We start from the raw sequence: 23,760 nt of genomic DNA, 5'->3' as shown, positions 1-23,760 counted from the left end.
AGATCACCTGGAGCTGGAGTAAATGATAGTTGTGAGCTATGTGGATGCTAGGAACATGATCGGGGCCTCTGCAGTAGTAATCAGTGCTCTTAACTGCCCCATAAATCCTCTTGATCATGAGTATACAACAAAACAAAGTACTGCACCATGAAATAAGAACTTGTACAATTCAAACTCTGACAAATAAATAAATAAATAAATAAGCTGAGCAGAAAATGCTAAGTATTATAGAAAATCTTGACAGGAATCTGTGGACTAAGGCTCAGTGAACAATCACAGTGAAGTCCTTCATGCTGAAGTTAGACAGCGTCAGTCTGAATCTGGTCTTTCACAAAGTCAGACGTACTCTATGTACAGAGAGATAACTGCTGAACTTCTCAAGCTCAATTCTAGTTTCAATTGGTGTTGTGATTAAGTTCTCTTCACCTTGATCTTTCCATAGAAAGAATTACAGGAAGTAGCTCAGTGCAAAGGAATTAGTTACTATTGGCTGTGCTCTGCCACCCCATCCAGACTTTACCAGGCACATGGCTTTTAGACAGCCGCTATCTCCTTGTTTTGTTTTCTCTTCTTCAGCCCTAAAAAACTATAAAACCAACCTCACCATGGAACTCTTACTCTGCTTTATAGAACAAAGCAGTGGCTAATTCTACACTATAAAATAAAGCAAATTAAGATTTTTATTTTGTTTTATTCTTCGAGACAGGGTTGCTCTGTGTCGCCCTAGCTAGCTATCTTGGAACTTGGATTTTTAGACATGGCTGGTCTCAAACTCAGAGCTCTGCCTGCCTTTGTCTCTCAAGTGCTGGGATTGTGTACCACCATGAGCAGTTTGAAAGCTATCTTTTAGCCAGGCATACTGTGATGCACACCTTTGATCTCAGTGCTTTGGAGGCAGAGGCAGGTAGTTCTCTGAATTCAAGGCCAATCTGGTACATATAGTGAGATCCAGAACAGCTGGAACTACATACTGTTTCAGAAAAGTGTGTGTATGTGTGTGTGTGTATACACACATACATACACACACACACACACACACACACACACATCACATACAAAAAAAAGAAAGGAAGGAAGCTATCTTACTTCAGTGTCTATATTGGGGGTTATATATGGCTGTGGCATTTCACTGGACTATTTCCTTTGTGAAGGGCTACTCTGACATGGTCTTCTGTGTAAACAAAATAATACTGATAATATTTTAGTGTATCATCAATGCCTATAGTTTCAAGAGTTAGTATACAATTTTACTTAATAACTTTGTCAATTTTTGCTGTAGTACTCTTTATTTTATTATTATTATTATTATTATTTTTTTTTTTTTTTTGGTTTTTTGAGACAGGGTTTCTTTGTGTAGCCCTGGCTATCCTGGAACTTACTTTGTAGACCAGGCTGGCCTCGAACTCAGAAATCTGCCTGCCTCTGCCTCCCAAGTGCTGGGATTAAAGGCGTGCACCACCACACCCGGCCTTACTTGTTTTTTTCAAGACAGGGTTTCTTTATCTCTATCTGTCCTGGAACTAGTTCTGTAGACCAGACTGGCCTTAAACTCAGAAATCTGCCTTCCTTCACTTCCCAAGTGTAGATCAAAGGCGTATTTTATTGTATTTAGGTATGTATATGTACTTGTGGGGCCAAATGACAACTTGCAGAAGTCAGTTCTCCCCTTCTCCCACGTGGGTTCTGGGGATTGAACTCAGGTCCTACTGAGTCAACCTGCCAGTCCGAGACTTTTTTAAAACAGACATTCAGATAACCTGTTTTCAGCCCTATGTCGAGAGTGATAGGCATCTGGTATTGCTGGTTATTTGAAGCCTTTTAGGGTTCTGTGATGTAAACTGGTTTTTTTTCTGAGCTAATCATTCTATTTTTTTGGGTCAAGTAGATGAGAAAGAACCTACTCTTACCCATCAGCTTTCTGATTTTCTTTTCTTTAGTTTTATTTTCTTACCGTCCTCCCTTCCTCTTTCTCTTTCTTGTTCATTTTTCCTTTTTGAGGCAGATTCTCAGGAGGATTCTCCTACCTCCCAGAGTGACTGGCCCAAGCTTGTATGTTTCTGTGTTAGTAAGTTTTTCTCTTCTTTTTGCCTGTATAAGTACAGGTTCTTTATTGTCTCCTTTTCTCTTTGGAATTTCAAAATACTAGTGTGGTCTCATAGTACAATACAAATAGGACTTAAATAAAATTACTAAAAGTATTGGAGATATTTTGGGGAGTTTTTGTTTTGTTTTGTTTTTTGTTGTTTGTTTTTTTGTATTTAGGTATATAAAGGCCTAAAGTCACTTGAAATAACTTCCCACTCTGTGATTAGGTTAAGTTTCCAAGTTGGTATGTAGCTAAGTTCCTTGCTTCGGATTACTTTGGGTTTCTGGGGGTTATTTCTTATTTGTTTTAATATAATTTTGTTTTATAATTGCATATAGATTTTATTTTTAGTTATTTGTGTATGTAGATGGGGAAGGTTTTGTACATGACTGCAGAGCCTATGGAGGCCTGAGGAGCCTGAGTTGGGATCCCCTGGAGCCGCTGTGACAGGCAGGTCATTGTATGCCACCTGAAATGGGTGTGGGGACAAGCTTGTGTTTCTGGAAGAGAAGTGGCTGTTGTTACTCACTGAGCAACATGTCTGTTTAGCCTCAAGTGTACATTCCTGCCTCTACTTCCATTTCCTTTATTTTCACCCCAGTTTATTTTGTCTATGAAGTAGACTCCTTCCTGTCTTGCTCCACTGAACTTTGTTCATGACCTTCATTTAGTTTCCTTTGTCCTCTAAGCACTATCTGACACTAGTATATCAGATTCTTTGACTTCTAGGACATATGTTTGTGAGAGCGGGACCTGAGCTGTGCCAGATAAATGCAGCACTCAGTTTCAGGATCATTCACAGGAGTTTTGTAACTGTCCTTTTGTTTTTGAGGATAGGTTATTAAAGTGGTTTATTTTACAAATACATTATTTGGCTAGCTGTTATTTAACATCATGTAGAGTGGCACAGGATCATTGATATAGGAAGTATAACAATGACAAGATCCTGAGTTCTGAACTGTGTGCAGCTGCACATACAGAGATGGGAGAGAAGATGAGGAATGCCTGTGCTGTCTGCTGTTTCAGCAGAACACTGTCTTGCTCGTCAAGCTGGCACAAGCTGGCAGAGGCTGCACAAGAGGATGGGTACCTAACATTCTGTTGAGCTACACATTGTTTTATAACCAGTTTATATATTTTGTGCAAAATTATGTGGTAAAAGTCACTAAGTCATTGAGAGAATCTGTCTCAAAAAAGCTAAAACTGTAAAAGCAAGCTCAGCATGGTGTAGTACACCTGAAGTCCCGAGTTGGAAGGAAAGGTGGGGCAGACCATGATTGGGGAAGGATCCTTGTCTCTGTGATTTCCAAGTCTGGGCAACATGGTGAGACACAATTCAACAACAAAACACATACAACATACAAAATTATCACTCACACACACATACACACATGTGCACACATACAATTATACAAGACTGGGAAAGGAAGGGAAATCGTAGACCACTCAAGCAAAATGATATTGGACACAGTACCAATCCTTCTCAGTGGTCTATAGAAAGGAACCTGATAAAAAGATCATAACTTTTATACATGGTAAATAGTGAAGAAATACATAAACTTAGGAGCACATATGGAACCTTAACTCAAAACAAAAACAAAACAAAACAAAATACAAACAAACAAAAAACGATTATGGGCTATGCTGGGCAATGCCCAGCCACTGCCTACAAGAGGGTCTTTCCCAGGTCTGCAGTTTGGTTCAGCTAAGAGAAATAAGTTCTTATTACTGAGTGGTGGATTTGTCTAATGCCAGAAAGAAGAAAGATGAGACCAGCTGTGGTGATATATTCCTTTAATCCCTGAAGTTGGGAGGCAGACATGTGAATCTCTGTAAATTGAAACCAACTTGGTCTACAAAGTGAGATCCTATTTACAAGCAAACAGACAAGGTTGTGGGTTTGCTTAGAGGGAATGGATGGGTCCAAAGTTGCAGCTTCTGTTTCTAGCTAGGTGCAGTTTCTGTGTTCATGTGCTTCTTGTAGAAATTGAAGCACAGTCATTAGACAGACATGGTAGCTCACATCTTTAACCCTAGCACTCAGAAAGCAGAAGTCCGCAGATACTTACGAGCTTGAGGCTGACCTGGCCTACATAGAGACTTCCAAGTCAGTCAGATGTAGAGAGACCCTATCTCAAGAAACTGAAACAAACAACACCCATCTTCTTGTATTCAGATTATTTCTAAACCATCTTGCTGGAAGATATTTCCATTCTTTGAAGTGTGTGATATAATGTGATTGTTTGTTCTTTCTCCTCAGATGACATGCCAATGGGGACTACGGCCAGACGTGCTTCAAATGAATTCTTTATGTGTGGAGGGTATGTTTCCATAGCTCACCACAGAGCTTTCGTCTTGGGTCTGGGGAAGAATTCAGCTGGTAGAGTGCTTTTCTAGCGTGCACAGAGCTGTAGGTTCCACTGCAGGAGCACAGAGGTGAGGTCTGTGGCACACCATTGTAATCTTAGCACCTAGAAGGGTGGAGGGAGGCAGGATGATGAGAAGTTCTAATTTTAAAAAAGATTTTTGATATTTTGTTATTTGAGTGCCTTTATTTAACCTTTTATTCTTGATTTAATTTTTGTTTCACAATTTACACATATATGCATTCATGTATATTAACACACATACATATTATTTGGGGAGCTTTTGGTTCATTTGTTCAGACATAATACATAAGCACTTCTATTGAACTGTATGCCCAGCCATTACAATTTGTTTTTCATTTTGAGATAGCATTTGCTAAGTTACCTAGGCTAGCCTTGAACTCACTGAAACCCAAGCTAACTTTTAACTTGTAGTTCTCCTGTCTTAGTCTCTTGAGCAGGCTTGTACTGCCAAGTAAAGCTTACAATTTCTTTCTTTCTTTCTTTCTTTCTTTCTTTCTTTCTTTCTTTCTTTCTTTCTTTCTTTCTTTCTTCCTTCCTTCCTTCCTTCCTTCCTTCCTTCCTTCCTTCTTTCTTTCTTTCTTTCTTTCTTTCTTTCTTTCTTTCTTTCTCTCTTTCTTTTTTTAAAGATTTATTTATTATTATATCTAAGTATACTGTAGCTGTCTTCAGACACTCCAGAAGAGGGTGTCAGATCTCATTACAGATGGTTGTGAGCCACCATGTGGTTACTGGGGATTTGAACTCAGGACCTTCGGAAGGGCAGTCAGTGCTCTTACCCACTGAGACATCTCACCAGCCCCCTACAATTTCTTTCTTAAAAGAAAACAATTAATACTTTTATGTGTTTATGTATGTATTTGCAGTGCTAGAGATTAAATCTAGAGCCCTGCCAATGATAGGCAAGTTCTGTACCACAGAGCTATATACCCAGCTCTTTTTTTGGTTTTCATTTTAAAGATAGTTTGTAAGTTACCCAGGCTAGCTTTGAGCTCAGTTTGTAGCCCAGGCAGACCTTAAACTGGAAATCTTGTCTCAGCTTCCTAAGTAGCTACAGGCCTGTGTTCTTAAACCCATTAAAACAAATTTTCATTATAATAACAAATACATAAAATTGATCCTCTTAAGTACTTTGAAGCTTATAGTGAGAGGCTTAAATATATTCTCATTGTTCTGTAGCTTAGGTAACCCTGGCACTTAGTAGAGTGATGGATGTTGCAACCCAATTTCCCCCACTTCCTGGGAGTATACAGTTATTTATATATTGTGTGCCCATTGACATTGGTTTTATAAATCGTGTGCTTTTGTCAACTAGATTCTGCATAACAATTAAAATTTGATTTATAAATATAGTATAGGGGTTGGAGAGATGGCTCAGTGGTTAAGAGCACCAACTGCTCTTCCAGAGATCCTGAATTCAATTCCCAGCAACCACATAGTGGCTCATAACCATCTGTAATAGAATCTGAGGCCCTCTTCTGGTGTGTCTGAAGAGAGCAATGGTGTACTCATATACATTAAATAAATAAATAAATCCTTAAAAAATAAATCTAGGGCTGGGGCTCAGTGGTAAAGAGCACTGATCGCTCTTCCAGAGGTCCTGAGTTCAATTTCCTGGCAACCACATGGTGGCTCACAACCACTTGTGATGGGATCCGATGCCCTCTTCTGGTGTGTCTGAAGACAGCAACAGTGTACTCATATACATAAAATAAATAAGTAATTATTATTTATAAATCAATCAATCAATCGAGTATAGTAATTCAGAATTGTGTATTTGTCCACATGATACCTATACCTTTTTATAGACTCCCCCTCTTTTTTTGAGGCAGGGTCTCTCTATTTAGCTTTGGCTTCCTTGGAACTTGATTTGTAGACCAGGCTGGCCTCAAACACATGTAGATCCTCCCACCTCTGTCTCCTAGTGCTAGGATTAAAGGTGTGTGCCAACACACCAGGCCTACCTTTGTTTTTATGGCTTCATATTACTGCCTAATATCTTCTCAGTTTACAAGCCAGTCTTCCTAACTGATCTCCAAAGGCTCTCTTGTCTTTCAATTGCAACCTAAAAAAAAAAGTTTTCCTTCTAACATAGAAAGGTTCTATAGGCAGCAAATCTCCTCTGTTGTGGGAAATTATAAAAAAGAATCCACACTATTGCCAGCAAGGCACTGGTGGACAATGGCTGGCCTGTTCTCATCTCGTGGAGACTCTCTGACTCAGAACTCAGAGATCTCTCCACCCAGCTCACTAACTTTCCACTGGCAGGTCACTACCATGCCAGCCCCGTGCTTCAAAACTCCCACAGTCTTTTGGGGTGCACATCAGGCAAACCCACGCTTTGCCAGCGTACCTTTCTCTCTGGAAGGAAAACACCACACAAACTCAGCTCAGAAACAATGGTAACTCAATCTCTGGGCACAGCAACTAGAATCCTAATCTTGTAAACCATATTAAATCTAAGTCCTCTAATGGATTTGCTGTCTAAACTGGGAGACACTAACTCGTAGCTACATCTTGTCCTCTGGCTGTCCCTGTCCCAAAGCCCCTATCTGTCTCCTGCTTCCTCTCTTCCTCCATCCAACCTATTCGCCCAGTGATTGGTTCCTTTGTTCACGAGGGGAAGGTTCACAAGAAGTCTTCTGAGCACATGACTTATTCCTGGGTCCAGACAGCCACTCCTGGGAAAGTAGAATTAACATGAAAATACAAACAGCACCAGGACCACCCACAACACTCCTCTTAAAAAAGAGGGAGGAGGGACTGGCGAGGGGGCTCAGCAGTTAACACTGACTGCTCTTATAGAGGTTCTAAGTTAAATTCCTAACAACCACATGGTGGCTCACAACTAGATGCCCTCTTCTGGTGTGTCTGAATAAAGCTACAGTGTACTCATACAAATAAAATACATAAATCTCAAAAAAACAAAAAGAAAAACAGGAAGTCTTTCCTAAACATTTAAGTTTTTAAAAAAAGTTATTTATTTGTGTGTATGCATGCATTGTTCAGTAATGAAAAGTATGTGAGCAAAATTTGAATGTATGCAGAAAATATAAAAAGCTAGTCAGCCTGCTTGCTTCCTTCCCTCCTTTCTTTTTTTTTCTTTTCTTTTCTTTCTTTCTCTCTCTCTCTTCCTTCCTTTCTTTCTTTCTTTCTTTCTTTCTTTCTTTCTCTCTCTCTCTCTCTCTCTCTCTTTCTTTTTCTTTCTTTCTTTCTTTTTTTATTTTTTTTTTGTTGTTGTTGTTTGTTTGTTTTTCAAGACAGGGTTTCTCTATCCCTGGCTGTCCCAGAACTCCCTCTGTAGACCAGGGTGACCCCAAATGCCTGCCTTTGTTTCCCAAGTGCTGGGTTTAAAGCTGTGCACCATCACCACCCAGCTATAAAAAGCTTTCTTAATATAATAATCTTAAATTATTAGAAGTGTAGTAAACAGTGGGGGCAGTACATAAGAGGCACCTACCTACCCCTGCCCCCCAAACTCTCCAGATCATCCTCTGTGGTGTGACTCATGTCCTAAGTGAGTGCCATCTCTTGCTGTATTTCAAGTGTGGGAAGAAAACATGGCACTAGGTCTGTACAGGCAGAAGACCTGTCTTCCTACTTCCCACACCTCCTGAGGACTGGATAAGATGCTGGATGCAGTTACTTGTCAAGAGTTTTGCTGGAGCTTCAGGATTTCCAGACTACAGCAGTGAGCAGCAAACAGCTGGCTACAAAAGTTATTCACCCTATCCTTAAATGCGGGCATCCTGCCAGCTGTGTGCTTATGAGTTGCATACTATATTTTCAAGTTGCAGTTTGTGAGAGTTCCTTGGGAATGCTTACTTCATTTACGACTTTTATAAACATTCCAGTCATCTTTGATTTTGGATGTCCTGTTCTTGACTTGGCATAGACTTCTTTCTTGTATAGTAGTGAATAACAGAATGTAAGCAGATGAAACCATTTCACCAAATGGTGAGCTTCTCCTCAGTGTAGAGGAGGTTTTTTTTTTTTTTTTTTAGATTATTGATACATTTTTTTCTTCTTCCTCCCTCCTCTTCCTCCTCCCCCTCCTCTTCTTCCTCCTCCTCCTCTGCTGCTTGTGTGTGTGTGTGTTCATGCACACGTGCATGTACACTTTTTTCGAGACAGGATTTATTTTTCCGTTCCTGGCCTGGGACTCAGAGATCCATCTGCCCCTGCCTCCTAGGTGCTGGGGGTCAAAGGCGTCTACCACCCTGCCCAGCTTTGACACAGTTTTTAGTCCTCAGTATGTGTATGACTGCCAGGAGAGTTCTTGACAGATTTGAGTTTGGGTTACATTTTTTTTTTAAATAAAAACAGGATGATTTCTTATTCACATTTAAAAGTGATCATGTGCCTTTCTGGAATTTTTTCTAAATATCACTAGCAGATCAACTGAAAGAAAATTAGTCTGACTATTCTTCCTTTCTTAAATTATGGTGACAGGCAGTGTCAACCTACTGTGTCACCTCACAGCGAAACAGCCCCAATTCCAGTTCCTACTCAAGTAAGGAATTATCAGCGCATAGAACAGAATCTTATATCCACTGCCAGCTCTGGCACAAACCCACATGGTTCTCCAAGGTAAGCCAGTGTCTTCCTTCTTTTTATTTGTCTAATTGGTTTTTGTTGTTGTTGTTATTATTGATACTCAAAAGATTGTGATGACTATCACACACATGTGATAGTCTAGAAATATAATTGCTGAGGAAGAACTTGGGCTGGAGATGTAGCTTAGTCATGTATGCTTGCCTACCAAACACAAAGCCCTTCATTCAGTTGCAAACACTGTATACGCTGTGCTGTACTTGTATAGTACTGAATGGCAGAATGTGAGTAGTTAAAATCATGTCATGAAATATAAACTTTTCCTGTCCTTGCAGAGGAACTTTTTTTTTTTTTAGTTGAAAAAATAACTAAGGGGCTGGAGAGATGGCTCAGCGGTTAAGAGCACTGACTGCTCTTCCAGAGGTCCTGAGTTCAATTCCCAGCAACAACATGGGGGCTCACAACCATCTGTAATGGAATCCGATGCCCTCTTCTGGTGTGTCTGAAGAGAGCAATGGTGTACTCACGTACGTTAAATAAATAAATAAATCTTTAAAAAAAAAAAAAAAGAAAAGAAAAAACTAGGCAAGATGACACATTCCTGTAATCCTAGCCCTTGGGAGGTATAAGCAAGAGGATCAGAAATTCAAAGCTATCCTTAACTACACAGAGAATTTGAGGCCCTCCTAAACTGCAGGAGCTCTTGTCTCAAAACAACACCACCAGCCAGTCCTGGTGGCAGGTACCTTTCATTCCCCACATAAAGAAGCAAACAGATCTTTTGAGTCCAAGATCAACCTGGTCTACATAGCAAGCTCCAGTCTAGCCGGTGAGATAGTTTGAGAGAGTAAGATCCTATCTCAAAATAAAACAAGGGGGGTGGGGAAGGAAGATGAACTAGTTTGATAAATAACATTTCTACTGTGGTGGCTCATGATCGTAATCCAACCACTTTAAAGACTAATGCAGGAAGGTTGACAATTTAAGGCAACTCTGGGCTACATAGCAGACAAAATCGGAAGGGAAGAAGGCTTTCAGCTTCAGCAGGATTTTTTAAATGTGTTGTGTACTTATTCTACATCTGAAACGTCTGAAGGTGATCGTAAAGAAAAATTCCATGAACAAAATAAAAAGATGGTCAGTGGTGACAGACTTCACTAAATTTCTAGAAAACAAAAAGGATGGAAGCCAACCTCTTCAGAGCATCAGAGTGAATGTATTCAGGACTCTTGACAGAATGGAAATCACTGTATCCCATAGAGGCCTAAATCTCAGTGAACTCTGGTAGCATGAAGGAAGGGACTAGTCCTTCAATTCTGGCAACTTGCTCTTTTTGTTTTCTGTTTTTGTTTTTTTAGTTTTTCGAGACAGAGTTTCTCTGTGTAGCCCTGGCTGTCCTGGAACTCACTGTGTAGACTAGGCTGGCCTTGAACTCAGAAATCTGCCTGCCTCTGCCTCCCAAGTGCTGGGATTAAAGGCATGCGCCACCATTGCCCAGCTAACTTGCTCTTAATCTATCTATACATAATCAGATACATATTCCTCATACACAGTCTTTGCATCTGGTGTAGCTTATTGTTGTACCAAAAGGTGATAAATAAGCCAAGTGTTTCCATACTAATTTATTATAGTCCATCTATGACAATGAAAGTTATGGAAGTTAGGTGGTGGTGGTGCATACCTTTAACCCCAGGGAGGCTGAGGCAGGCAGATCTCTGTGAGTTCAAGGCCTCCCTCATCTACAGAGCAAGTTCTAGCACAACCAAGGCCACACAGAGAAACCATGTCTCAAAAACAAACAAGCTGGGCAGTGGTGGCGCATGCCTTTAATCCCAGCACTTGGGAGGCAGAGGCAGGCAGATTTCTGAGTTCGAGGCCAGCCTGGTCTACAAAGTGAGTTCCAGGACAGCCAGGGCTATACAGAGAAACCTTGTCTCGGAAAAAAAAACCCACAAACAAACAAACAAACAAAAAAGTTATACAACTTCTATTCAAATGAGTAACAAAGCTAAGTTTGACACAGAGAGTTTCCAAAGTATAGTATAAAAATGAAAATGAAAATTGTGACTATTGGGTCTTCTCATAGAGCCCATAGGTCAAAACTTTGATAATAAGACTAGGACATGGTTTTCTTTTCTCATTGTGTTGATATATGCATTGATGGTGAAGAAAGCAAGAATGAATAAAACTGCTTGTGTCTTAACATGAATCGAGGTGATAACCTGCAAGTGTACTGTCTTTGTGGCCTTTATTTACCACTACATACAAAGGAATGTCCTCAGCAAAGCAGCAAAAGCTATTATCCTTTGAAAATCACAGCCCTAGGGAGATATGCTACCCAGGATGCTAATGAAGCATGTTTGTAATATATTAAATAGTTGCCATAGGAAAAGCATTGCATGATTGGGTCGCCAGCTAAACTAGCCCCCTTTTCACTGAGCACTCTTTATTTTAAAGAATGACAAACTATGGTATGGGAATAGAGCAGCCATTTTGTCAGAAATGAACTAAATTTTTCTACTTGGAAGAAAATAATGAGGATAAATACCAATAATGAGTTTTCAAACACAAACCAGACCTCTGGAAAACATGCTCACCACTGTAATGCTGACAGGTATTGTTAGTTTTTCCTCCCGTATTTCTGTTTGACTGATAGTGACAATTTTTTGGATTTGTTTTATGTGTATGGATGTTTTGCCTGCATGTATGTTTGTGTACCACTTATATGCCTAGATGTTGTTGGCGATCAGAAGAGAGTGAAGGTGCTGGAGTCACTAGCACTGGAGTTATAGGTGGTGTATATGAACTGGAGTTATAGGTGGTGTATAGTGAACTGGAGTTACAGGTGGTGTATAGTGAACTGGAGTTATAGGTGGTGTATAGTGAACTGGAGTTATAGGTGGTGTATAGTGAACTGGAGTTATAGGTGGTGTATAGTGAGCTAACATGTGGGTGCTTGAACTCAAACTCCTGTTTTCTGCAAGAACAAAAACTGCCCTTAAATACTGAGCCATCTCTCTAGCCACATACAGGGACATTTTTATATACATGTGACCTTTTGATACTGTGTAATGTGTCAGTGTTTGAATTATCTGCATAATTCAGTTAATCAGTATTGTCCAAAATATGTTAAACATTCTGCACAAATTAAAGATTTATTCAAAGTCCTGATATTTTTCAGAAGAATGAACTGTAATGTAACAAAGTACAATATTCATGGATAGTTTCTGATTGTGTCCAACTCTTTAGAAACCACTACTTGCTGGTGTCAAAGGAAAGTATCAGCTACCTGAAAAACCTACCAAAATATTTTTGCTTTTCTAGGACATATCTGTGTAAGTTTGAGTCTTCTTTATATATTTTACCCAAAATGAAATAATATATAACAACTTGATTGCTGGAATAATAATAAAAATTCAAATGTCTTCTATTAAGCAAGGTATTAGAGATTTTCAGAAGTATAAAATACTATGCTTCCCTTTTATTTACTTTCTTGAAAAATATATTTACCTCTTATAATCTTAGGTTAAATTTAATATATTAGCTTTTAACTTAAAAACTTTGTTTACATATAGCAAATAACAAGAGATAAGTTGACTAAAACTCTCTGGAAGCTAAATTGTTTTTCAGAGCATAAAAGAAACTAGACCTGAGTCTAGACTAACAGTGATTAGTCCGCCATGTGTCACTCAGAGGTTAAAAGCTAATAGTAGTGTTGGTATGAATTCAGGGTATGAGTGAGCTCTGAAAGGATCACCAGTAACTAAGAGTAGTGGTAACCTTCATAATAAGATAGGAGAAGCTCGGAGGATTGGATAGAAGAAGAAAAGAGAGGAAACTTCCTCCTCTTCCTCCTCCTCTTTCTCTTCCTCCTCCTCTTCTTCCTCACCTTCTTCCTATTCCTCCTCTTCCTCTTTCTCCTCTTCTCCCCCTCCTCCTCTTCTTCCTCCTCACCTTCTTCTTTCTTCTCCTCCTCCTCTCCTTCCTTCCCCTTCTTTTTTTTTTTAAATTACATTTGTTTTTTGTTTTTTTTGTTTTTTTTTTTTTTCTGAGACCAGATCTCATTTTCTAGTCCTGGAACTCACTATGTAGACCAGGATGACCTAGAATTCATTCTATCTGCCTCCAAATTCTAGAATTAAAGGCATGTATCACCACAGCTGGCTCATTTTACATTTTTCATTTTTGCTTCTTATAACCATTATGTGTGTTCCACGTGGAATGCTGTTAGGAGTTATCAGGAAAAAATATCAGAAATAAAGTTCTGCCCTGGGTCCTATCAGATAGGAAGTGATTCTCTTTCTTTTCAGATCTGCAGTAGTACGAAGGTCTAATACCAGCCCCATGGGCTTCCTCCGGGTTGGGTCCTGCTCCCCTGTACCAGGAGACACAGTGCAGACAGGAGGACGAAGACTCTCTACTGGCTCTTCCAGGCCTTACTCACCATCCCCTTTGGGTGAGGAGAATTGAATGCAGTCAATTAAAACCTGTTTCTTCCCTGTAACAAATCTGATAAAGTACATTCTCAAGATAATGAAACAGTGCTTTTAAGCAGATTATATTCTCAAGATAATGAAATAGTGCTTTTAAGCAGACTGTAGAACATTATCTGTTGTGCTGTATCCTTCTCCCAACTTCACCATAAAAATCTCTATTTGAACCTGCAGGGTGGCTCAGCAGTTGCTTGTCAGGGAAGCATGAAGACTGGAGTTCAGATTTGTCAGAACTCAAAAAAATGCTGGATGGGTTTGGTGACCTACCTGTAATTCTAGCCCTAAAAGGCAAAAAAAGGAGATTCCTACCTGTTTCCCCCTAGCAAACTGGTGACTTCTGCATTTGATTGAGAGACTGTGTCTCAAAGACTATGGAGGAAGAATAATCAAGAGACACACAGAAGAAAAAAGCAAAAAAAAAAAAAATCTCCAATCTTTATGATGACTGTTAGAAATATAAGAATGTAGGCTGGAGAGATGGCTCAGTGGTTAAGAGCACTGACTGCTTTTCCAGAGGTCCTGGGTTCAATTCCCAGCAACCATATGGTGGCTCACAACCATCTGTAATGAGATCTGACGACCTCTTCTGGTGCGTCTGAAGATAGTGACAGTTTACTCACATATATAAAATAAACAAAATCTTTAAAAAAGAGAGAAAGAAAGAAAGAGAGAGAGAGAGAGAAAAGAAAAAGAAAAGAAAGTCTAAAACAAAGTACTGGAAACTACAGCAAACAGAAAAATGAACTTCATTTTAAGTAAAACTAAAAAGTACAATTCTGAAGTCAGAGTCTATATAAGGGAGGCCAAAGTACTCAGGTCTGTAGTGTCTCCTCCTCAAAGTACTAAGACAGTTTGGAGACTCTGACTGCAGAAAGGCCTCATCTGTAGTCAGAGATCTCTGATCCTGTGTTTTTAAAAGTTTAGGGACTGAGAAGTTATCTCAGTGGGTAAAGTGCTTTCCATTTAAGCATGAATATGTAAATTGGGATCTGTAAGTCCATGTAACAGCAGCGTGCATCTGTAACAGCACTGGGGGAAGGCAGAGCGAGTGGGCACCAGGGGCTGCTTGGCCAGCTGCTGAGCTCCAGATTCAGCAAGAGACCCTGTTTCAGAAAAAGAAATAAGGGCGAGAGAAGACAGTGTCAGTCAGGTTTAGGCATCCACATTTATACACTACATAAAAGAAAATTTAAAGAGCCTGTTTTTAGCTAAAAAAAAAAAAAAATCTTCAAACCAAATCTTGGCTTCCCTTCACTCCTACAGGAGCCACTGGAGCATGCTATGGCCCACAAAGACAAGATCCAGACCTTATTCTTAAAGCTGAAAGGGCCCATTGCATTACTTCTTGAGCAGAGCCCTTTCCTATTGTAGACCTGTCTTCTGTATGTGTAAACACTCTGAAACTTTCTTGCTTATGGCAGTGTATGTTCATAGGGATGTGGATATAAAGAAGGTATTGTCTATGTAGGAGATTGTTTGGGGAACTACCTGTAAAGGCCAACGGAAGAAGGGTGAAGAGGAAACAGAAGGCTTTAGACCAAGGCATAGATCTCATACCTTGGAGAGGGAGGAAACATTAGGAAAGAGTCTCAGACTATAACAAGGTCTAAAAAGTTTTATCCAGACTACAAGTATAGCCTCAGCACTAAGTTTTCAAATGAATTCCTTGACCTTTTCAACAGGCGTAGATTTGTCATTGGTTGGTAGCAGCCCGCAGGAACCCGACCTCAGCACAAATGTGATATATAAGGACTACAGCTGGCCTATCAGTCAGCTGGGTCCTGCAACCCCACAAACCCGATTTATTCAAACTCTGGTACTTCTGCTTTATATACCTACTGTTGGGCATTGATTTGGGTTTGGTTAATATAATACTTTTTAAATCTCAGCCTTCCTGGCACCTAACACATTGATTAGATATATCAAATCTTTCCTAATGAGAATTATTTAAACTATTACAGACTGAGCAGCTCGTGTGTGTGTGTTGCCCATTTCTGTCCTTTATTGGTTTTAAGTAATTTTTATTTTGTTCCATTCCTAGTTGGTACCATTCCTGAACAGTTTAGTCAGTGCTGCTGTGGACATCCTCAGGGCCATGAAGCCAGGAGTAGGCACTCCTCAGGTATGAAAACATATTTTATTATTAGTGAATTTGAGTTATATTTTTCTAGTCTTATCAAAAGTCCTCAGCACCCCATAAAACCATGCCTATAATCCCAGAGCTCTAGAAGTTCAAGGTCATCCTCAGTGGCCTGCATAGTAAAGCAGCAGCAGCCTGGGGTGCATGAGGCTATGCAAAAAAGTATGTGTGTGCATGTGTGTTTATTGTTGTATTAGATAATGCATATTCCTGGAAAGGAACATGTAAATCATACATATGGACATGTAGAGTTTAATAATTAGAGAAAGTTCATATTATTGAAAAAACCTCACTCGTTCTCTTTAATTTTGTATTTTCTTTAAAGTAATATTTAAGTTACTTTTTCTGTTCATGATATTTATCACAAATTTTACTTTTCTATTTATTCATTTATTTCTCTAAAAAGTAGAATAATGTTCTTAATAATGTCAGGTTTAGAATGAGATCAAGCAGGAATGTTTAATAGCAAAGTTCCAATTGTGTGTGTGTGTGTGTGTTTGTTTGTTTGTTTAAACAGGATTTCTCTATTTAGTCCAGTCTGGCTTGGAACTCTCATTTAGAACAGGCTGGCCTTGAACTCAGAGATCCTTCTGTCTCTACCTCCAGAGTGCTGGGATTAAAGGCATGTGCTACCATGCTCAGCCTTCAATTGTTATTTTCTTCAATTGGTATTTATGAATGTAATCGATCATTACATTGCTGTAATTGTTGGAGGTTTTTAAGGTTTTGTTAGTCAATTGGCTTTTTGTTTATTTGTTTGCTTGCTTGCTTGTTTGAGACTGGGTCTTGCTGTGTAACCTCAGTCTGGTTGTGAATTTGAAATCTTCCTACTTTAAGATCTTGTCTATGAGATTACAAGTATACAGCACCAAACCTGGCTTCAGTGGCTGTTTAGAAGAGAATACTTTAGACACTAGGAACACTTGCATGTTCTTAATGTTATTAGTAATAGTTTGGTTTGCAAGAAACTTAAGAGAACGTCTTAGTGGAACTTAAATACTAGTGACATTTGCTTGACAACAACACGATTTACATGGAAAAGAGATGCCTACCTTCCTCGGTATTTGCACTGCCTGCCTGTCTTTCTGTGTATGTTTCCAACAAGGTAGAAGATGAGAACCAACACCTGAGGTTGTTTTCTGGCCTCCACGTGCACTCCCTGAGAGACTGGCCTGTCCTCAGATACACACATGCACACCAATTTGCCTTTTTCATTTCCTGTTTTATCTCTGCACTTCTTTGTGGGTTTTAATGTTGCCTTCATTTTTGTCAATAGGTTCTCCAGTGCCACAGACCCAGGCACCACAGTCACTCTTACTGGGTGCTAGACTGCAGAGTGCACCCACCCTCACCGATATCTATCAGAACAAGCAGAAGCTCAGAAAGCAGCACTCTGACCCTGTGTGTCCGTCCCATGCTGGAGCTGGGTATAGTTACTCACCTCAGCCTAGTCGGCCTGGCAGCCTTGGGACCTCTCCCACCAAGCACACGGGGTCCTCTCCACGGAATTCTGACTGGTTCTTTAAAACTCCTTTACCAACAATCATTGGCTCTCCTACTAAGGTGTGTTTCTTAAGCCTGTTATACATATGAACTTTGGTGCTTTATGAAAGGATTCATTGTGAGAATAGTTACAATTTTAGTGAACATTAACTGTTCAGAAAAGGAAGTTGAGCCTTAAAGAGCTTAAAGGAACAGCACAATGTCATACAGATTGTAAATAGAAAGCTGGTATTTGAATGAACATCTAAGTCCCCAGTCTGTACTCATGGCAGTGCACTGTATCATATTAACCAGCTTATACGTTTCTTTAGACTACAGCTCCTTTCAAAATCCCTAAAACACAAGCATCTTCTAACCTGTTAGCCTTGGTTACTCGTCATGGGCCTGCTGAAAGCCAGTCCAAAGATGGGAATGACCCTCGTGAGTGTTCCCACTGCCTCTCAGTACAAGGAAGCGAGAGGCATCGATCTGAGCAGCAGCAGAGCAAGGCAGTGTTTGGCAGGTAAGAGACTATTCCCTAAATCAATGTATTCTCTTGTAAAGCAATAAGACACATTAGTTTAGTAGGTGGTTTATGCCATGTGATTAATAATATGTACCACATACATTTGGAATTTTTAAAAAAAATACAGATGTTTCCAGTAACTGCATAGAGCTCTTCCTGAGTTTCTTGAATAAACTATACATTTTGGCTAGAAAAGTTTATTTATACCCTGAATTATTTTTCATCAACTTCTGAAGAAAAAAAAAAAAGAAAAAGCACCTTTTTCTTATTCACATCACTATTTTCTTCAGATCTGTCAGTACTGGGAAGTTATCAGAACAACAAGTAAAGGCACCTTTAGGTGGACACCAGGGCAGCACGGATAGTTTAAACACAGAACGACCAATGGATGTAGGTAAGAAAACTTTCTTAGTTTGTCAAGAAGTAATTTGTTAGCATATGCATAGTTTATTACTTTATAACAAAGTATCACAAGCTTGGTGGCTGGCTTAAAACAACACACATATGTTTTTACAGTTGTAGCATTCACCCTGTCATCTTCCCTTTCTCCTCAGTGCCTGTCAAAACAGACCTTACTCAGTATCTTGATGGACAGTGTCTGTGATTGGAAGAGTTTGTGACCAAAATGTTATTGTCAGTAGGACCATCCTGGCCACAATTAGCCTAAATACAGTATTCCCAAGCATTTCCTTTATAGCAGCTGAATCTCAGAAATATCCAGTTAGTGAGGCCACTGAACCTCTCAGATTTTCTCCAGGGCTTAAATTTGTTGACCAACTCATTCTAGATTATTTAAACTATTTATCAAAAACGAAAGCAAACAATGAACACCAGAGAGATTCCATGCCCTAACCCAGGCTTGTTTACAATTAAATCTTCTGGAGTGGAGCCTAGGAATTCCTATGTATTAGATGTACCTAAATTTTTCAATCTATTATAGCCTTCTTGTTTTCTCTGATGTTTTGTTGAATTTTGTTTGTTTGAGACAGGGTCTCTCTACATAGCCCTGGATGTTCCTCTAACTCGCTATGTAGAGGAGGCTGGCCAGAACTCACAGACATCCACTTGCCTTTACCTCCTGAATGTACTAGGATTAAAGGTGTGTGCCACTGTGCCCAGTTCTCTATTGTCTTTATTGCATCCTAAAACATATCTGGGCCAGCAAATTGCCTGACTGGATTTGTTTTCTAATCAGAAAGGAACAACAACTAGCAACCATGGGATTTGATGTCCCTTCATCCTGTTCTTGCTATAAGGTCTGTGCAGTGCAGTGGGTGCCGGTGTTATACTGTGTTATACTCGTTTCCCTTCCCCTTTAACCTAGGGCTGCCTTTGGCATTAGAGCACATCCTGTGCACATGCATAAAATTGTAATTAGTTTTTTTGAGACAGAATATCACCATGCAACCCTGCCTGGCCTGAAACTTACTAGATAGGCCAGGCTGGCCTCAAACTTGTGGTTATTTTCCTGCCTCTGCCTCCAAAGTTCTGGGATTGCATGTGTGCCACCACACCCAACCCTTGATCCTTCTTTACTGCTTTCTTGTGTACTAGTCACATTTTGATATTTTCTTTCAAAGACAAGGCTTCTCTATGTAGCTCTGATCTTCTTGGAACTCACTCTGTAGACCAGGTTGGGCTCAAACTCAGAGATCCACCTGCCCATTATCAACCAGCTATTTCTCTTTTTTTTTCTTTAACTTAGTTTAGTTTTAATAAATGTCTTAGGGCTTATCATATATCATTACAATCAAGTTCAAATTTACATTAACTTAATTTTAGTAAAGATATAAAAAATTACCCCTCTTAAGTATCAATTTTCATTTCATTTCTTAGTACTATCATTGTTACTCTAGATATGATGTGATGTATTCTTTTAGATTTTTTTTTAATGTACAGGAGTGTTTTCTTGCATGTATATATGTGCGTCACTTTGCCTGGTGCCTACAGAGACTAGAAGAGTATGTTAGACCTTCTGGAATGGGACTTGCAGGTGGCTAGTTATCATCCCCCTCTTAAGGCATCATAGTCACTTCTAACTCTAGCTTCAAGCTGTCATCTGGCCTTTGGGGCACTTGTAGTATGTACACACACAGATATACACATAATTAAGAATAGTAAAAATATTTTTTAAAAGCAACTGAGTTTTAAAAAGGTAATTTATATTAGCAGTTCATTGCTCTATCTTCTGATTTACCATTTTTGGTTGTTTTTAGTTGCTTCTGTGAATTTTTGTTTCGATCCAGTGACACATTCTTACTCAAATACAGCTTTGTTTCCATCTCCTTTCTTTGTGGTATCAGCAAATGTACTATTACATTTGTTTATGTCACAGATCAGTCTAACAACAGAATTATATGCTATTCTGTTTCAGATTTATTTATTTTATGTTTATGAATATTCTGCCTTCATGTGTATATGTACACTGTGTTTGTGCATGGGTTACAAATGGTCATGAGGCTCCGTGACTGTTAGGAACCAACCTAAGGTTCTCTGTAAGAGCAACATGCTCTACACTGCTGAGCCCTCTCCCAGCTCCATGCATGTTATCCTTCCATGGTTACTTTTCAGGTCATTTGAGAAAGGAGGAGGAGGATGCGGTTATATTGTTTAGTAATTACATACTTATCTTCATCTGATGCACTTTCATTTCCCTATCACTTACATGGATTACCTTCTGGGGCTTAAAGAACTTTGCTCAGTATTTCTTGTCAAAGCAACAAGTCTGCTGGACTCAATTTTTTCTTAATTATGTCTTATTTAGGAGTATCTTTATTTTATCTTCTTTTTAAAAATCTGTGTGTGTTCATGTTTTTGTGTGAGAATGAGGCATGTAACTCTGTGTGTGAAAGTCCGTGCTGCCCTCCTCCCCGTCCCTGTGCTGAGGCGAGGTCTCTTATTCAGTGCTCCCTGTGCTGGGCTCACTGGGCCTGAGTTTCCAGAGACTGCCTTGATTCCACCTCCCAATCACTGAGCCGTGCTGGGGAAGCAGACATGCTGAGCTCCCTGTGCATTCTAAGGAGCCAAACTCAGGACCAAGATAGAGGCACTTTGCCTGTTGAACCATTTCTCCAATAAGAAGTATGTTAGTTTGACATCAAGTCAGTGATTTGCTCTTTTTTGCTTTCATGCAGATGAGGCTGTAACCCCCAGCTCTTAGATCCATTTCTGAAGAATTTTCTAGATGGAGATCCTTAGTTGGCAGTTTCTTCTTTCAGCATTTCACACTGCCCCAGTCCCCTGGGGCTTCCAGCACTTCTGATTACAAGTTAACCAGAACTTTTATTTGGGTTCATTTTGACTGACAGATTACTTTTCTGCTTTCAAGATTTTCTCTTTGTGTTTTCACTGTTACTATGTTTAATGTTCACTTTGCCTTTATACTATATGGTGGTAGGTAGGGATGTGTGTGTGTGTGTGTGTGTGTGTGTGTGTGTGTGTGGTGCTGAGAACTAAACAAATGTATGTTAGACAGCTGTTGTGTATTCCCAGCCCCTGAGGTTAACTTCTTAAATGAAGTTTGTGTAGTTTTTCACCATCATTCATTGGTTATATTTTCAGTTTCTTTCTCTTTAAAATACTGAAAATAGCATACATGGAGCCACTCAGTTAAGAGAATTATAAATAAAGCATAACTGCATGAATTAGCTAGTGCAAACAATGCCACTGCAGTCTCACAGCTGCCTCTTGTTGCTACTGTGTTGAGCCTGAATGTCACAATTATCTGCTGAAAATGCCTCGTTACTCTAATAACAGTTTTTTCTCCAATAAATTGTGTATCACAATGCTAGAGTAGTCTGGAGAAAGGACAGTCTTCAATAAGTGAAGCTGTACCCCTCTTTCTCACCTTATGTAAAAAGTCAGTGCAAAATAGACCAAGTATCTGAATTAAACACTTTAAGGCTGGGCATGGTGGCGCACGCCTACCCCTTTAATCCCAGCACTCGGGAGGCAGAGGCAGGTGGATTTCTGAGTTTGAGGCCAGCCTGGTCTACAAAGTGAGGTCCAGGACAGCCAAGGCTATACAGAGAAACCCTGTCTCGAAAAACCAAACCAAAAAACAAAAAAACAAAAAACTTTAAGGCATTGTATAGGCAAAGAATTTTTTGGTTAGGACCTCAAAACAAGCCAGGAGTTGTGTCCACTAAAAAGCTTCTGCACAGCGAAAGAAACTTAATCTGACTTGAATCTGAAACACCCTCTGTAGATTCATATTCTGAATATGAATCTTGATTACCAAGAGGTCAGTCTGTTTGGAAACTTTGGTAGGAGGGCACACCTGCAAGATATGAATCACTAGATAGAAGTTCTTGGGGATGTATTATTCCTTGCTCCTTGCCATCTTGCTCTCTCCTTCCTGATCCTTGGTGATAAGAATAGCTCCTACCATGTTGCCCCACCACTGTGAACTGCTCTGCTTTGCTAATTATAGAACTGTCACATAGTGACTGAACTCTACAGCTCAGATGTAGCATCCGTCCCCAGAACTGTTCAACAGTGCCGTTACTGCGCAAATTTCCAAAGGAAAGCAGCTCACCTTCCGTATTCTTACTCTCCACTTCCTACTTTCAGCCCAGGGATTGTAAGTGGACACAGTGTTTTAAGATGATTTGAACAGTTTCCAGATATTTTATTAAGTAGTTATGTAAGAATTTTTTTCTTCAGTATAGTTTTACTGAGGAGTAGGTCTATGAAGGAAGGAGCTTTTCATGTGAATAATCTAGGAATTACTCTTCTCAGTCACTAGGTATTTGGACTGTTTTTTGAAAACAGCTTATCTGAGTGATCACAAATTTTCTTAGTTTTATAAAAAATGTATATCGCATAATAGTTTTATATGCACATGTTATAATTTAAATCCAAGTTATTAGCTATGAAACATTCCTTAAGGATGTCTAGCCATCCATAAGTCTTGATAATTCATGTTCTCTTTTTCTCTTGAACATGAACTTTGTTAACATTTATAATTATACATTTTTCTTTTTTAACCATAAAGTCTCAGTTTGTGGAAGTGAAAATTGTTGATAATAGGAAAATTTTAAGCCTTCCAAAAAATATAACATCAGTGGGTCTTAGAGTACACTAATAAACACCCTTAAATACTTTTGTTTTTTGAAATGTTGCTGGCATTGATCTCATTATATAGCCAGGGATGACCTTAAGTCCTGATCAGATTGTCTCCACCTCTCAGTGCTCATATTATAAGCGTGTGCCATTATGCCCCATTCTTAAGTACTTCTTATACATGGTACAATAAAAGCCTTGAAGACATTACGCTAAATAGAGTATCTGCCTCATTTTCTAAATCTTTGTATGTTCTCTGCAGTTTTTACTTAACTGTTCTCTTACTCGCTAGAATGTTTATGAGCTCTTTAAGTTTGCGGTGCTCTCTTGTAGATGGGTGGACATTGCAGGGTTTCCTTTTATATTAGTTCAGGGTTCAGGTTTTGAAGCTCACCACTTGAAAATCATTACTCAGAGACTATAGTTGATGGGAAAGCAATCAGCTTAGTTATGGACTTTAGAAGATAGAAGAGGATATTGTCCTCAAATCTGTTCTTTTGTGGGGTCTGGAAGGATAGCTCAGCAGTTGAGAGCACTTACTGCTCTTGCAGAGGCCCCAAGCTTGGTTCCATCACTCAATTGGTGGCTCACAGCTGTAACTCTAGTCAGGGGATCTGACCTCCATAAGTTCCTGCATGTTCATACATACAGCCAGGCACACATGTGTCCAATCAAATAAATATTTCTAAAGCTACATCTTAGGGAACTCAGTCCAATCACTCACTGTCCCATCAGGGAAGGGGAAGTTGAAAGTGCAGTGATCAGGGAATAGATGCTGGGCCAGCATCCAGGCTTCATACCCTCCTCCTAATGGAGAACACTTCCCTTTCTAGGCCGGTCTCTGTAATAAACACATTATTTTCTTGCACAGTAAACAGAGTTCTACTTTTAGTTAAGGAGCAGGAATAGGAAGTGTGTGTTTGTCAGATGATGCACATCCCAGTGTTATATAAAGTTCTGTGCTCTGTAAATGAAGACAGAAAGCTTCTCACCTGTAAGTTGTGTGTTCTATGTCTCTTCAGTTACTT

The 23,760-nt window shown here is 39.5% G+C and overlaps 1 protein-coding gene across 4 annotated transcripts in view; it reads left to right on the top strand.

Annotated features, from left to right (window-relative positions):
• Ulk2 (unc-51 like kinase 2) overlaps positions 1-23,760 on the top strand; it is a 79,737-nt gene that overhangs the window by 38,210 nt on the left and 17,767 nt on the right. For 2 of the 4 annotated variants that reach the window (NM_013881.4, XM_006533508.4), the window contains exons 14-20: positions 4,347-4,407; positions 8,926-9,063; positions 13,338-13,483; positions 15,562-15,642; positions 16,937-17,223; positions 17,475-17,665; positions 17,959-18,062. In NM_013881.4, the coding sequence (NP_038909.3) occupies positions 4,347-4,407; positions 8,926-9,063; positions 13,338-13,483; positions 15,562-15,642; positions 16,937-17,223; positions 17,475-17,665; positions 17,959-18,062 (1,008 nt within the window). The remainder of the gene's footprint in view (positions 1-4,346; positions 4,408-8,925; positions 9,064-13,337; positions 13,484-15,561; positions 15,643-16,936; positions 17,224-17,474; positions 17,666-17,958; positions 18,063-23,760) is intronic. The other 2 variants (XM_030246066.1, XM_006533509.4) reach the window with 1 other exon arrangement.

The sequence above is a fragment of the Mus musculus genome, chromosome 11 (genome assembly GCF_000001635.26).
Source record: "Mus musculus strain C57BL/6J chromosome 11, GRCm38.p6 C57BL/6J".
NCBI classification, from domain to species: domain Eukaryota; kingdom Metazoa; phylum Chordata; class Mammalia; order Rodentia; family Muridae; genus Mus; species Mus musculus.
This window is presented reverse-complemented; position numbering and strand designations above follow the sequence as displayed.